Source organism: Echiichthys vipera (genome assembly GCF_963691815.1).
Source record: "Echiichthys vipera genome assembly, chromosome: 22".
Taxonomy (NCBI): domain Eukaryota; kingdom Metazoa; phylum Chordata; class Actinopteri; order Perciformes; family Trachinidae; genus Echiichthys; species Echiichthys vipera.
This window is the reverse complement of record NC_139847.1, coordinates 13,603,757-13,617,552: the sequence shown is the minus strand read 5'-3', so window position 1 is coordinate 13,617,552 and position 13,796 is coordinate 13,603,757. Positions and strand designations below refer to the sequence as shown.

Here is a 13,796-nt window from a genome sequence, read left to right as displayed (position 1 = left end):
TGAAGAAAACTATACACCCAACATTTGAACACTCACATATTGCCCTTGTATGAAAGTAAAACTTTTATAAAGTTTATCAGTAAGGAAAAGAACCAAAGTGTTGTTATCCTTTAGATACCACGTTGTGAGTTTCAGCTGGAACAGTTTGTTCTCATAACGGAGTCCCAGTATTGTGGGGTCCGATGTTTCCTTTGCCGAAGTGACAGGTGCGAGATACAGATTGACATTCAGACAGCGGTTAAAAATGGGTTTAAACGTTTATATGAGAGGCGATGCCTGGGGCTATCTCTGTCATATTTAAAGAGTGTTGAACAGGTTCATGTGCAGAGAAACCAGATGCAGTTCATCCGCAGTGAAACGGGTTGCGACATTGATGTACAGTAGCCCATGAGAAGGCTGAGAGTTAAATAGAGTTCAGCGGCTGTTAAAAAACAATGCGAGGTGTTTGCTTTGATACAATCTATTTGCAGGGAATGAGGGTGAAAAGAGTTGTGTTCTCCTATCCCTCATTAAATTCTGTCAACATGGTGCTGTGCAGCGGTGAGCAAAAAATGTGGTCGCACGAGGGCTGTTCCCTCACTCTGAATGTTTGCATAACTGTATGAATGCGATGGAGGCTGTTACTGACAAAGTTCATCTAAGCCTGACAGACCTCCCACGGGTAAATAAAGGTGGTCAAATAAAAACAGGAAAATCACCTCCATCTCTATCGTGCCAGTTTGCCCGACTGCTGGCTGGCGAGCTGGGTGACGAGTAGAAGTCAGGTCCTGTTGGGCTGGTGTCCATGTTCTCTTCCATGTTGACGGTTTTGGGCCTTTTGCTGTGGGACAGGAAGAAGTCATTTTTGCTATCATGACTTTCAAGATTGCAAGATGCTGCTCTTTGGCTTGGGGCTGTTGGCTTGGATGTTATTTGCACTGTGTGAAGGTTAAGTTAAAGGAATAGTTCAGATTTTTTCAGTCAGTGTATTATCTAGAGTGGAAGGCAGTCAGCACACCACCGGTTTGGAGAAGCAGTAGCATTGACACAGAAGCAAAGCGATGTACTGCTAAGGACAGAGGCACGCAGCAAAATATATTTTAACCACCTACAAGCCACCAGACTCCCTTTGACAAAAACAGTAATTTTACAGTCACACGGTAACACAAACAAACTAAGGCTGAAGGCAGCCGTAGAACAGCAACTCCTGTGTTCTGGAAAATAAAATGTTTTTGTCAATGGAGCTTTCAAATGAGCATAGATGGACAAAATGGTTTCAGTTACCTGTCGTAAAAGGCCGCCTGGCTGCAAGGTAAAACTGTGAAAGTATTCTATATATAGCGTTTTTTAATTTGGCTAAAATAATAATAATAATATGTTTTGTTGCTGCCCCGATCCTCAGCAGTACATTGCTTAGCTTCTGTACCTGTCTCCTGCCGGCGTGTTGACTGCTATCTCACTTCACAGAATCACAACAATCCCTTTAAAATAGTTTTGGGAAATATACTTTACTTAATATTTACTTTGCCAAGAGTTAGACGATAAGATTGATACCACTCATCATTATGCTGAACCTGAAGCTACTGTCAGGAGATGGTTAGCTTAGCTTAGCATAAACACTGCAAGTAGTAGGAGACAGCTAGCCTGGCTTGGTCCAAACTCATCATGTTAATTATTTCTGTGTAAATAATAATAATGATAATAATACACAATGTCACTGCTGTGACGGTATACAGAAGGACATTGGCGCTTTGCTGCTGTAACTTCCACTGACCTGCCGGGTGGGGAGGACAGGGAGCGATGCAGCCCCACGCTGGAGTTCAGGTCATGATAGTAGGGTTGGCTGGGCATGTCGGCCATGGAGAAGTTTACCGCAGCACCGTGGGTGATGGGCACTGTAGAGGACACAGAGAAATCAAAAGAGAAGACAGTTACTCTGTAATCACTGCAAGGGGGTTTAGTGTCAGCAGTGTTGTCAGAATGAGCCCTGTGTCTTTCCCTATCCTCATATCTAGAGACGCACAATTAATTGCACAATAGCTTGACTGACTGTTATTGACGCTTTGTGTTTAGAGGGCCTGTGTATCCAATTAAGCGCTCCCTATTCACAGGTTAACTGTCTGACCATCAGGAATATCTGCTGAGCACTCTGATTAAGTTACTGTTTCTTAATGTGTTTATGGCAAGAAAGTTTACTGTAGCTGCATTTTCTAAGCATGGATGAATCTCTATATTATTATTATCATAATTATTGAGTCCAGCCCTATAAGACACAATGAATATATACAACATATGCAGTAAGACAGCAGTGGGTTTTATAGCTGAAAGCACCAAAAGCAGGCAATTTGTTGCTAAATAGAATCATTTGTGATGCATCAAAAGTTGGATGAACAATCATCAGCATTTTCTTTACTTGTCTACAGTCCAATAATAATACTCAGCAGTTTCCTCGCACAGTGATATACAGTGGAAAAGGTGTTGTTCTTCTCACTGCGGTCAAGGTGAAGGATATTGTTTCAAGGAAGGCTGGGTCGGTGTTTACAGAACAATAGGAGTTCACCCCCCCCCCCCCTCTCTCTCTCTCCTGTGTCTCTCTATGCCTCTCTCGCTCTTTAGTGTGTGGCCCACGAGGCAGCCTGCAGCTCGAGCGGTTGGTTGGTTTGGAGTCGATGAGAGGATGGAGTGTGTGGCGCCGTCTGTTGTGGTCTGAGGTTCACCACTGGCACGATCTCTCCGCCAGCCTCCACCCTGGCAGCCCACTGTAGCCCTGGCAAAGGCCCCTACCCGCTGCAACCCATACCGAGCTGTCTGTGGAGGAATGCATCCGGCCCGAGGACGCCGAATACAAGACCATTGTTTTGGGTTTTTTTGTCATTCATGGTTGAGGGTACCCCCCAACCATCTCTGTCTGTGGCCGTTTCTCTCTATCGTTTTTTCTCTCTTCTTGGCTCGGCACAATATTTGCAATATGACTTGGCTGCCTTGCCTGTCATATCATTTAATAATGTGAGCTTTGACTTTTAAGTTAATAAAAAAAAAAGAAACAATAATGCAGCAAATAATTTGCCCCAGAGTGCTTCTTTTAGCACCTTAGTACTGTATATAAAGGTAAAATGTACATTGACATCAACACTTTCATTTGCCTGTGCATGTCCACATTTTCTGTTGGCAAAACATCTTTACACTTGCAGTCGAGGCTCCTGTTGCATTAATGAGTGTCCTCGTCGAAATGCTGGATTGCAAGTCAGCCTTGAACTCCACAGCTCCCTTTGATGGACTTCAAAGAATGTCTCAACAGCCCGGAGAGTCGGGAGAGAAGCGCGATGACGGACGAGCGGCTGCTTAGATATCTTCCCAGGGAGTGACCGGCTGAGTGAGTGACAATTCCTGTGTGTCCGTCGACCTTTTTAAAATTCCAGCTCAACTTCAGTCAGCTTTAGTGAAACAAGGCCCCGGTCACATGAGAGCAAACACGCCAGCGCAGCGGCCATCTGGTCAGGGGGCAAGTTAAACACTAAACAAAAACACAGCCTTTTCAGAGGATATCAGCCTCTGAGCATCGAAACAAATAGGTTCTGCCTTTCAGAGTGTGGTATGACAGTTGAGACAGTTGAGACCACCTGGTCCAGGTAAAAAAAGAAACCAAGGTCGGTTTTAAATGGTATTATTTGCTTTCAATCATTCACATGTGAATGGAAAAAGAAAACAGTGACAACGTAGAATATTTTAAATGTGAAAACCATATATGGGTTCATTTTGAACATTTGGAAGTTAAAGGGTATATGACTATTGGATATTATAGGTATTGTATAGGAATGAATCGACAGGTCTATATTTATGCTTTTGAAGAGCATAAATAATCATCACTTTAGGGCCACAACTAATAATTATTTTCATTATCGATCACTTTGCTGGTTATTTTCTCGACTAATCGCTCGGTGTATGTTAGAAAATTGTGAAAATAATCAGAATTTCTCAGAACCAAAGTTGACGTATTTGGATTGCTTGTTTTGTTAAAGTTGTTGCCAATTAATTTTTTTGCAGATTGACTTGACTTAGTTAAAAGGGGACAAATTGTGCTCATTTTCAGGTTCACACTTGTATTTTGGGTTTCTACTAGAACATGATTACATGCTGTAATGTTCAGAAAAAAAACAAAACATTATTCTTGCTTTGGGCTCCCTAAAAAGCACAGTCTGCTCTGTTCAACATTTCGGTGTGCTTGTAGTGTCTCTGCACAGCCATTGCAGCTGGCGTAAGCTGTAACAGCATTTTCTCATATATATATATATATATATACAGTATATATATATATATATATATACACACACACAGTATTGCTGTGACATCACAACCGTACAGAAGTGTGCGTCTTTCTGTGGATTGAGTATTTTGATACTTTCACAGTATATATATCGCACCTTGACCTGCTTTATAATAAAAAACTTTTTACAATATGGGACCATTACAATATAGGATCTTTAAACTTATTCTAAATAATGTGTAGACTGACTGCAGCACTGAACGCCACACTGAGTCTATCCATAGGACTGGAATAGACAGGCGCATACTATAACACACACACACAGACAGCACATCGCAGGTATGTTTCTTTTAAACACAGGTTATTGAGGGTGATAGGAGTCTTTGTACTCCCCAGGCATGTTCCACAGCTAAAGTACAGGAAAACAGCGCCTTGGGGTGCGCTCAGTTATCAGAGTCGAGAGAACTGCCGGAAGAACAACCGTCAACTGCTTTGTGGAGGGGCAGGCATGTCTATACAGATGCACACAGGCTCATACAGACGGCTGCACACTCAAGCGTTCTCTTATTGCAAAGCAGACTGGCCAAACTGGATCTACCACACCACAGTTGTAAGGTGGATTTCAGTAAATACACAGAGGTCGGGATTCGTGCGAAAGCTGTTAGTTACACAATTGTTTATAGGAAAACACCTAAATACATCTGTCTGCTTTTGAGCAAAAGAACAGATTTAAAGGTGTTTTCCGTTACCTGATTAGACCCGTTCTCGAGACAGTGTGGGCGTGTGCAGGCTGTGATTGATTGACATCTCCCCGGCTATCATATTAACTAGGTTACACCTGTTAGGGTAGGGAACCACCTCCAACATTCTTGTAAGTACATAAACCTCGGTGTCCTCATGTGATTCCCAGCGTAGTGCGACCGAGCTTCAATGTGAGCAGAAGTCTAAGTGAAAGAATACCTAAAAAACACCTGTGTGGTTGTGCAGATGGAAAAAAAAAATAGTAAACGACGGCTGTTGTGTGCACTTACTTCTGGACACTCGCACCAGTTCTGTAACACTGAAGACTCCTGATTTGATGAAGCTGTCTTCCAAGTACACTGTGGACACAGGAACATACGGAAAACCATGCAGTCATTATTACAGTCATGAGTGGTTATTATGAAATACTTTCAGTGCTGGTGATTTCTTTGAATGTAAAATCAACAGTGACATTGTGTTCAATATACATTCCAACATTCTCAATCATTCTGCAACATTTTGGATGAAGCTCAACAGCCATTGGTCCAGTTTGTGTCAGTTTGTTGTCAATGAAGCATTATCTAGTAAAAAAAAAAAGGAACCTACAAACAAAATCCTATTGTCTTGTATATATTTTAGAAGAGAATTAATCAGTGTCTATCTGGCGATACGATACGTATTGTGACATGTATCCCCAAAGCAATTTCAGTCAAAAGCAACTGGACTTGGTAATTTGTTACTTGTCTTGGTTATTTGTCTAGGAATTTTCTAGGAATTTCCTAGAAAAATACAGTATTAATAATAAGTCCAGTTGCTTTTGACTGAAATTGCTTTGGGGATAACGATGACCTGGACAAATGAGAACATTCACAGGCTTATTGTGACATGTATCAATATATTGTGATGCTGTAAGAAAGACAATATATAAATCTAACTTTACTACCACATGCATGCATTGGAGTAGAAGAGTCAAATGGCTGAAGTTACATTAAAACACTGCTATATAGATGAGTTTAATCTACACAAAATGAACCACTGCCTGTCACTTAACTAACTAAACTAAACTATCAACTAAAAATGGATACATTGTTTTAAAAAGTCTATACAGTATCGCAGAACTCAAGTGTATCGATACATTCTTACACCCCTACTTGAGTTACAATCCTTTTTAACCAGTATTTTCAGTGATCAGTAGTCCAAGCCTCTAAGTCATCACTATTTTACCCTATTTCCATAAGAATTTAACTATGGTTGTCGACTTGAACATTTTGGAATTTAATAATGATAAAGGATTTCAGTTATTGTGCTTGCTTTTCAGTTGAAGTGTTTAAACTATCAGCAGCAGAGTGTGCGATATAGTACGGAACAAGAGGACAGGTGTGTGAGGAGGAGGGAGTGACACGCATGGCTGAGGGTGCGCTTGATCCATTACACAAGCACAACTTAATAACCGTCAATATTGACACTGTTATGCTAACAATACAGTATCACAGCAAGAAATGTCCACCTTAAAGAGGCATTTACTGTAGTATTTATGTTAAAGATTATTTACTCTATCCAATGTAAACAAACTGTTTTAGCAGCTTTGGAAGAAAAATGGGGTTTGTTTCAACACAGCCAGATTTTTTTCTCTTTTCAGACATTTATTTTTAGACTAAACAAATGATAATTATAATGATTTTTTTAAGCATTTGTTGTATAACCTGTAAGTAAATATACAGCCAGACAAGTTATTGACATGAAAATGACTCTGGCTTGGCTTTGATGCTATGCCAAGGGCACTCGGGCCGTGCCAGAAAGATAGGCGGGCAGCTCGATTGGCACCTACAAATCCTAATACCTCCAGTGAGCCAACGTTTTTTTTTTGCGGGGAACTGCGCCACTGTCGAGGACCTCCAAGGCCTGAGTCATTGGCTCACAAGTATGTTTTCCTTGGCACCTGTATCGGCAGAAACGGCTCTTGAGGTAGAAAACTAATTATACTTCTCGAACTATTTTCATTCCAATATGGTGACGACACAGCGCGGGTCAGTCCAGCACTGTCAGAGAATATATTCCCTACAGCTGTTTCACCATGACACACTCAGCTGCCAGCCAAAGGTGCAAACTGTTGTCTCTGTCTCTTCTTTTATTTCGCCACGAGGATGATGATTATTCAAAAGCAATGATCCAATCTCATTTTTATTCCTCCTCTCTCCATGCAAAGTTGTCATACAGAAGTTGAAAAGTTATTTTATTAAAAGTTCGTTTGGTTAGTAGTCACGCTCCCTTTTATGCAGTTAAATTCACTTTTTCTTTTAGCTATTTTTCTAAAAATTGCCATTTTTACACGTTGAAATGGATCACATGGACAAACGACATAACATTGTATGCGCCTAAGGTAGTACAGTACTTTTTTTTTTTTTTACAATATGGGCTTTGCTATTTTGAGTGAAGTCACTGAGTTCACAGTAGATCGACACTATTTAAACTAGGTGAGTTAGGGAGTACATAGGCCGCTGTAAGGAGGGCGAGCTGCAGAGGAACAATAGGGTGATGACAGGAGGGAGTAGGGTGGACGACTGGTACTGTACATACCTGGAAGAGGGTTCTTGCCTGGCTCATTGTTACTGGGACTTCCTGACTGCTGCGAGTCTGCAAACACACAGAGAGATTGGAGGGGGAGGCTTAGTAAAGCACGAGGACAACAACATGCCATCTTACTGGAACACGGTTTTCTTTTCAGTGTCGATTATTTCCAGCACAGATAACCTGGTGGCTTTGTGACAAGATTGTATCCTGTAACTTATAATAAAAGTAAGTAGATCAAAACTTTTAGCTTATTTTAAAGTTTGTGTGACACCTTTGGCCTACTACAAACTGACTGAAGTCATTTAAAATGAAGAAATTAATTCTGTCAAGACACTCGACAAGACAAAAGGCATTTCAGGGCTTCAGGACTTCCTGGACGCTTTAATGTCTTTCCTTATCTACCCGTCAAGGCGAACATACCCACTGTGCATTAAACAAGACAGTTTTGTTTGAACAGCATTATCATTAATGGGGAGGAAACCGAAGCAAAAAGCTCTGTGTCTGACACTGGATAGCTTAAAAGTTTTTTACCGGCAGACCTCTGGGTAATTTTTCAAAGGGGCTGAGGGAGTGTTAGAGGGGGGGATACAGAATGTGTTCGGTCCTGCTGTGCAAGGTACGAGCACAGAACAAAACGTGAAGAGAGGACAGGAGGGGCGGGGAAATACAAGGAAACATGAGTGGAATTCTTTCCACCGGCTACGGTGCGCAGCCTTTGGTATGAGATGGCCCGGACTGACGTCTTTTACCTCGGAGCCGCGATGGGGTGGGGAAGGGGTGGGGGACTATCATTCCTCAGCAGCTCCTGCTCTGGTTGATCACTGACAGGCATATGGGCCTTTTTTTTCTTTTATATCACACAGCAGAAAAAGGTTTTGAAACAGTATAAATGCCAAACGGTGAACGACAGCGTCTGAGTGGACCCCCATAATGATCCAAACTGGCCAAAGCCCACACATGCCCTTAGACGAAGAGGGCCCAATGAGAACCAGCAGGGAGATTATCATCTACGTCTTTAACACGAGAGAGCCGAGGCAAGCTAGAGACAGTGAACTCAGATACCCTCGGCTTGCAACAACAGCCCTTTTCCTGCCGCAGCTCTCATGAGCGCTGTAACGGGGCAATGAGAGAGAGAGAGCGAGAGAGAGAGAGAGAGAGAGAGAGAGAGAGGGGGGGGGGGGTGGAAGAGAAAGAAGAAAAAAAGTTGAAAGATTTATCCCTTACTTGTTCTCTCTCTGTGTCTCTCCCTCTCTCTCTCTTGTTCCCCCGCTCCTAAATTTGACTATTAAACAGCACTGCAAAAACAGAATGTTCTTGGCTAAAGCTCAACAATGACAAAGTAGGGAGGGAGCAGGACCATACGTTAAGAAGAAAAAAAAATCCCCTCTTTCCAGTAGTCTTAGCCCCTAAAAACGTACGAGTAAGGTACAAGTTACGGTCTCACAATCACATCTCTGCTCCGCTTCCTGAAAACATAAAAACATAAGAGTGACTTATGCTTTCTCATCATGTAGTCCTATATGTTGAAGGGATCTCTGTTGAATGTCTCATGTGCACACGCAGGAACAGTTTGTTCACGTTGAAAGCAGTTGGGGCTGCGACTGATGATTTCATTGTTGTTCTGTCTATTCCTGAGTCGACACAACTGAGGTAATGAAATATGCACATCAAACTTTTTCTAGAGCCCAAGGTGACATTGTGAAAACGCTTGTTTGTCTGATCATCAGTCCAAATCCCCCAATAATATTCAATTATACAAAATACAGAAAATTCTTCATCAAATTCTATATAAATTGTTGGAGGTTTCAGTGAATCATCTCAATAATAAAGTCCATTCAATATTGTGAACAACATGTTCAAGTAATTGTATAGTCTCAGCAAAGTTTGTCTTGCACCACACACACACACACACACACACACACACACACACACACACACACACACACACACACACACACACACACACACACACACACACACACACACACACACACACACACACACACACACACACACACACACACACACACACACACACACACACACACACACACACACAGTGTGTAAAGCAGCTTTTGTGGGCAGGCAGAGGTTTGTGTGGATTTGGCACAGCACATGTGCATAAAGTGATTGCAGGGAGCTCAGTGGCCTTGTCTCCCTGTCTCCTCCCACCCCCCATGCCACTTTCAGAGTCATCCATCAGTCTCGTTACGACTGCCAAGTCTACGCTCGCGCCCTGAGAACTGCTGAGACGGAGAGAAACGGGGCCAGGGGGAGAGAAAAGAGCAACGGAGAGCGCAGAGGAGGTCAAACGCTGAAAAGGTGGTGAGGGGACAGAAGGAGTGAGGAGCTGGAGGTGAGAAAGGTGCACTGCTTCGTTTAGATCGAATCAGAGTTTTGTGTGTTTTTTCTTCCCTTCTTCGAGGATTGAACAGGCAGCCATGACAAAAAGAGCAGATGGTGGTGGCAATTAGAGATCCCAGGCAGCATCTTCCAGCATGAGGCCCCACTGTAGCACCAGGAGAGACCACCTGGATTACTCAAGGTGGGATGCAAGCATATGGCGCATCTGCCAGGCCTGCTCCGAAGCTGGAAACACCTCCCCTATTGCATTACATTTTACCTTTGACCTAAGAAGGGCAGCTTCGTGCTCCTTCGTCTTCTCTCAGGGCGGTTACATCGTCTAGAGCAGTGCTTGCACCTTTGTCAGGCCGCAAGTGTGCTGCTTATATCTACTAAACACTTTGTTTTACATCTAATCACTTTTATCACTCAACAGGTATTTAAATAAATCCTCAATCTGAGATCACAGACAGGTCAAAGAAAGATAATTCTGGATTAAAAAAAGGCTCGATTAAAGGAATGCAGGGACATTTTGTGTGAATTAAAAAAAATATACAGTTCAGAAAGTGGCTGAAATGCAGTAAAGAAGTGGGATATTTAGAGCATGAGGCCTGGTATCTGTATCTAAAAGGTGTCCTGTGCAGAGCCCCAGCCAACCCGATAGTCTTCAAATAAACAGTAGTGTAACCTGTAAATAAACAGTTGCGGTCGAGTAGGCCGGGCTTTGCCCTGGGAGCTTGGCAGGCCTCGATCACAGGGCCAGACACCACACACACACACACACACACAAGCCCTCTCTCGCACATGCACGCACACACACACGCACACGCGTGCACACACACACACACACATACAGACCTTTTCCAAAAACAACATTTCTTGGCACCCTCCATCTCTGCCACTTGTTTAAATAAACAAACCGGTTCATGAAGGAAGTGAAAAAACAGCACCACAACTGAATCAAGATTATCTGCTGTTACTCAGCAAAAAAAAGAAAAGAAAAAAATAGCAGAGAGGGCTTGTGGGTATTTTGGATGTGTCCATGAGTTCTTACACCTTCTTGTCCGGTGGGATACTTATCATACCACTGTAACGATTAGGGCAATTAGGGGTAATGGCAACAGAAATCTGGCTCTGCAAGAAAGTTTCTCAGTGCTTGTGAGGTTTCTCCACGCCCGAGTGTGTTGCTCGCCTGGATTTTATAATCACTAAAACACTCGCACACGCTCTCTCTCCTAACCCACCCTCTCATTTTTGGCACCATACCCATTCTGTTCCCACTAAATTGCAGAACACACATGCACATACACACACACAGTGTGGATTAAATTAGCAACATAGTTTGGGAAACTTTCTTTCTTTTTTTTTGGACAGTGGCGGTGCACGTTCTATAGCCCGCAAACACTTGCAGACACGTACAGATATCCTCCACACACAAAAAAATGTGCGCACGCGCGACACGCACACCCTGCAGATGCATACCGCTGTCGACATTTCAGGAGGAGAAGCCTGTCTGGCAGCCATTTTATGCCGAGCGGGGTTCTGTGCACATGTATAGCACTCTGGCTGCCAGAGGCATGGGTCCCGAGCCAAGACGCATTTCAGCAGCCTGGGGAGGCGAGGGGAGGGGAGTGTGGAGGAGAGGTGGAGAGGGGTGGACTCCCGGAGAAATAGGGAAACAGAGAGGGAGAGGGGCAGAAAATATCGACCTAATTACGAAGCAGCTCCGATGCGTAATGTTTCGACAATACAGCTGCTCCTGAGTAAATATTTGATGTGGCCGAGCAGACTTTCTGCACAGTGTCCTCCGGCTTTTCTCTCCCCTTCCTGCTGCAGGAGACCAGTTTGTCCTTCCTTGGAAATGCACAGACGAAATATGCGCGTTTGTGTGTGAGGCACAGGTCATGCAAGTCTTGACAGTAAATAAGTGTACATGTGCTGGTATGGAATGTGTGTGTGTGTGTGTGTGTGTGTGTGTGTTTGTGTGTGTGTGTGTGTGTTTGTGTGTGTGTGTGTGTGTACTCTGTCCCGTGTCCTCCTCTGCTCCTGGTTTCTATCATTCACAGCTTTGTTGATGACCTCACACTACTCGGACTGGCTTTCAGCAGAACCTGCTCTCTTCTCCAAATCTCTTTCTTTCTTCTCCTTCCCTATCTGTCCATGGCTGTCCCTGTGCCTGCAACTGTATCCTTCCTCTCTTGTATGTTTTCATACCAGCGTCTGTGTTTATCTAATATTCAGCGTGTATCTGTGACGATATCGTCAGAATTTTTACCCTTAATATCTGATTTTTTTTTAAAACATATCTTTTTCTTTCTTTTAGTGTCTCCATCTGTGTTGGCGCTCTCCCCCCGTTTGCCGCCTTTTTTTTTTTTAATGCCCCCTTTCTCTCTGTTTCTAACTCTTTGTCTCTCTATCTCTATCTTCTCTCCCTCCCTTGCGCTTTGTTGTCTAAACAAAGTGGCCTTTATCAGGATGAGCTGCAACCCAAACAAGCCAAACAAAAGATATGGGCGAGGAAATCTGCCCGCAGAAGAGGGAGGATCTTATCGTGCCAGCCATTGTGTGCCAGCCTGCCAACTGGCGATGCACCCCGCCGCCGATCCCTCCCCGCACCGCCACACACACACACCAAATTCTGGCATTTCAGTCCCCTACCCTACGCCCCCAACCCCCACCCCCAACCCGCAATGGGCTGGCACCTGACCTGGCCGAAAGGAAAGTGATATTGACGCCGTGGGTGAAGGGAAGAAACATGCCGCAGCCAAATGGGACGCCATTTTAGGGTGTCTCACAAGGAAGAGCTTCAATTAAACAGTAAAACAAAAATTTTAATGGGCAGCAACTTTCTTGTTGAACTACTTTATCTGGATTTGGTAGAAGGTGTTGAACTGAGCACCACGTAATGAAAACGTCCCTCTCTTATGTCCTCTTCCATGCATTATTGTTGTATTTTGATACCTCTGCACAGACAGAAATGTATAGTATAGATCCCCTTTGACAATCTGTGACTGTGTTCCCCCAATGGTGCCTACACACTGTGTGACACCATAATGATTATCTCATAATTGGAACAAGGCAAGTATTTCTTATTGGCTTAAAGGAGCACCTAGTAATCCGGATAGCTACCCTATCGGATGACTGCCACTGACGGGGAATGCAGGTACAGTAGGGTAAGTTACACACACACACACACACACACACACACACACACACACACACTCAGAGGAAAAGTGAGAGAAAGGCAGATAGAAAGTGAGAGGGGCAAAGTTGAAACGTCTGTGAGAACAATGACATTTTGGCTTCTTTTCTCCAAGCCAGACACCACAGACTTGTTCAATAGAGCAGGAGGGACACACACACACACACACACACACACACACACACACACACACACACACACAGTAGGACTGTCAGGGTTTTGAGACTTATGGAATCAAGTGGGATCCCAGCCCAGACAAGAACAATGAGAAGCCATACAGTGTATGTGTGTGTGGTTGACTGTGTGTGACCCAGCTCACTTGTATCTGTCTGTGTGCATCTCTCCATGCGAGTGTCGCCACCTCGTTGTGTGTGTGTGTGTGTGTGTGTGTGTGTGCCAGTGTGCGTGGATCATCAGTGTGTGTTTGTTTCTAATCGGTGCATACTAATGCCAGTGAAGAGCGGGCCCTATTTCTCTCCGCCGAGTCTCTGTGCCTTCTCCTCAGTAAACTCTCACGGCAGTGAAAAGAGGAGAGCATTTTAGCCGAGCCGGGAGGACAACAGGCTCCTCATTGAGGTCACCAAACAGTGTGGACGGGGAGGGAGCGCATTCAGTGGCGAGTGGGCCTTGAACAAGGGACTGAATGGCCTGACGGATCATTAGCCACACCGGCCCGGGAGAGGAGAAGGAAGAACC

General features: G+C 43.8%; 1 protein-coding gene across 7 annotated transcripts in view; it reads right to left on the bottom strand.

Moving 5' to 3' along the window:
* LOC310964126 (nuclear factor 1 B-type-like) overlaps positions 1 to 13,796 on the bottom strand; it is a 67,793-nt gene that overhangs the window by 20,220 nt on the left and 33,777 nt on the right. For 5 of the 7 annotated variants that reach the window (XM_083937144.1, XM_083937142.1, XM_083937147.1 and 2 more), the window contains exons 3-6: positions 7,562 to 7,618; positions 5,275 to 5,343; positions 1,754 to 1,874; positions 699 to 820 (exon numbers count right to left, since the gene is read on the bottom strand). In XM_083937144.1, the coding sequence (XP_083793270.1) occupies positions 699 to 820; positions 1,754 to 1,874; positions 5,275 to 5,343; positions 7,562 to 7,618 (369 nt within the window). The remainder of the gene's footprint in view (positions 1 to 698; positions 821 to 1,753; positions 1,875 to 5,274; positions 5,344 to 7,561; positions 7,619 to 13,796) is intronic. The other 2 variants (XM_083937145.1, XM_083937146.1) reach the window with 1 other exon arrangement.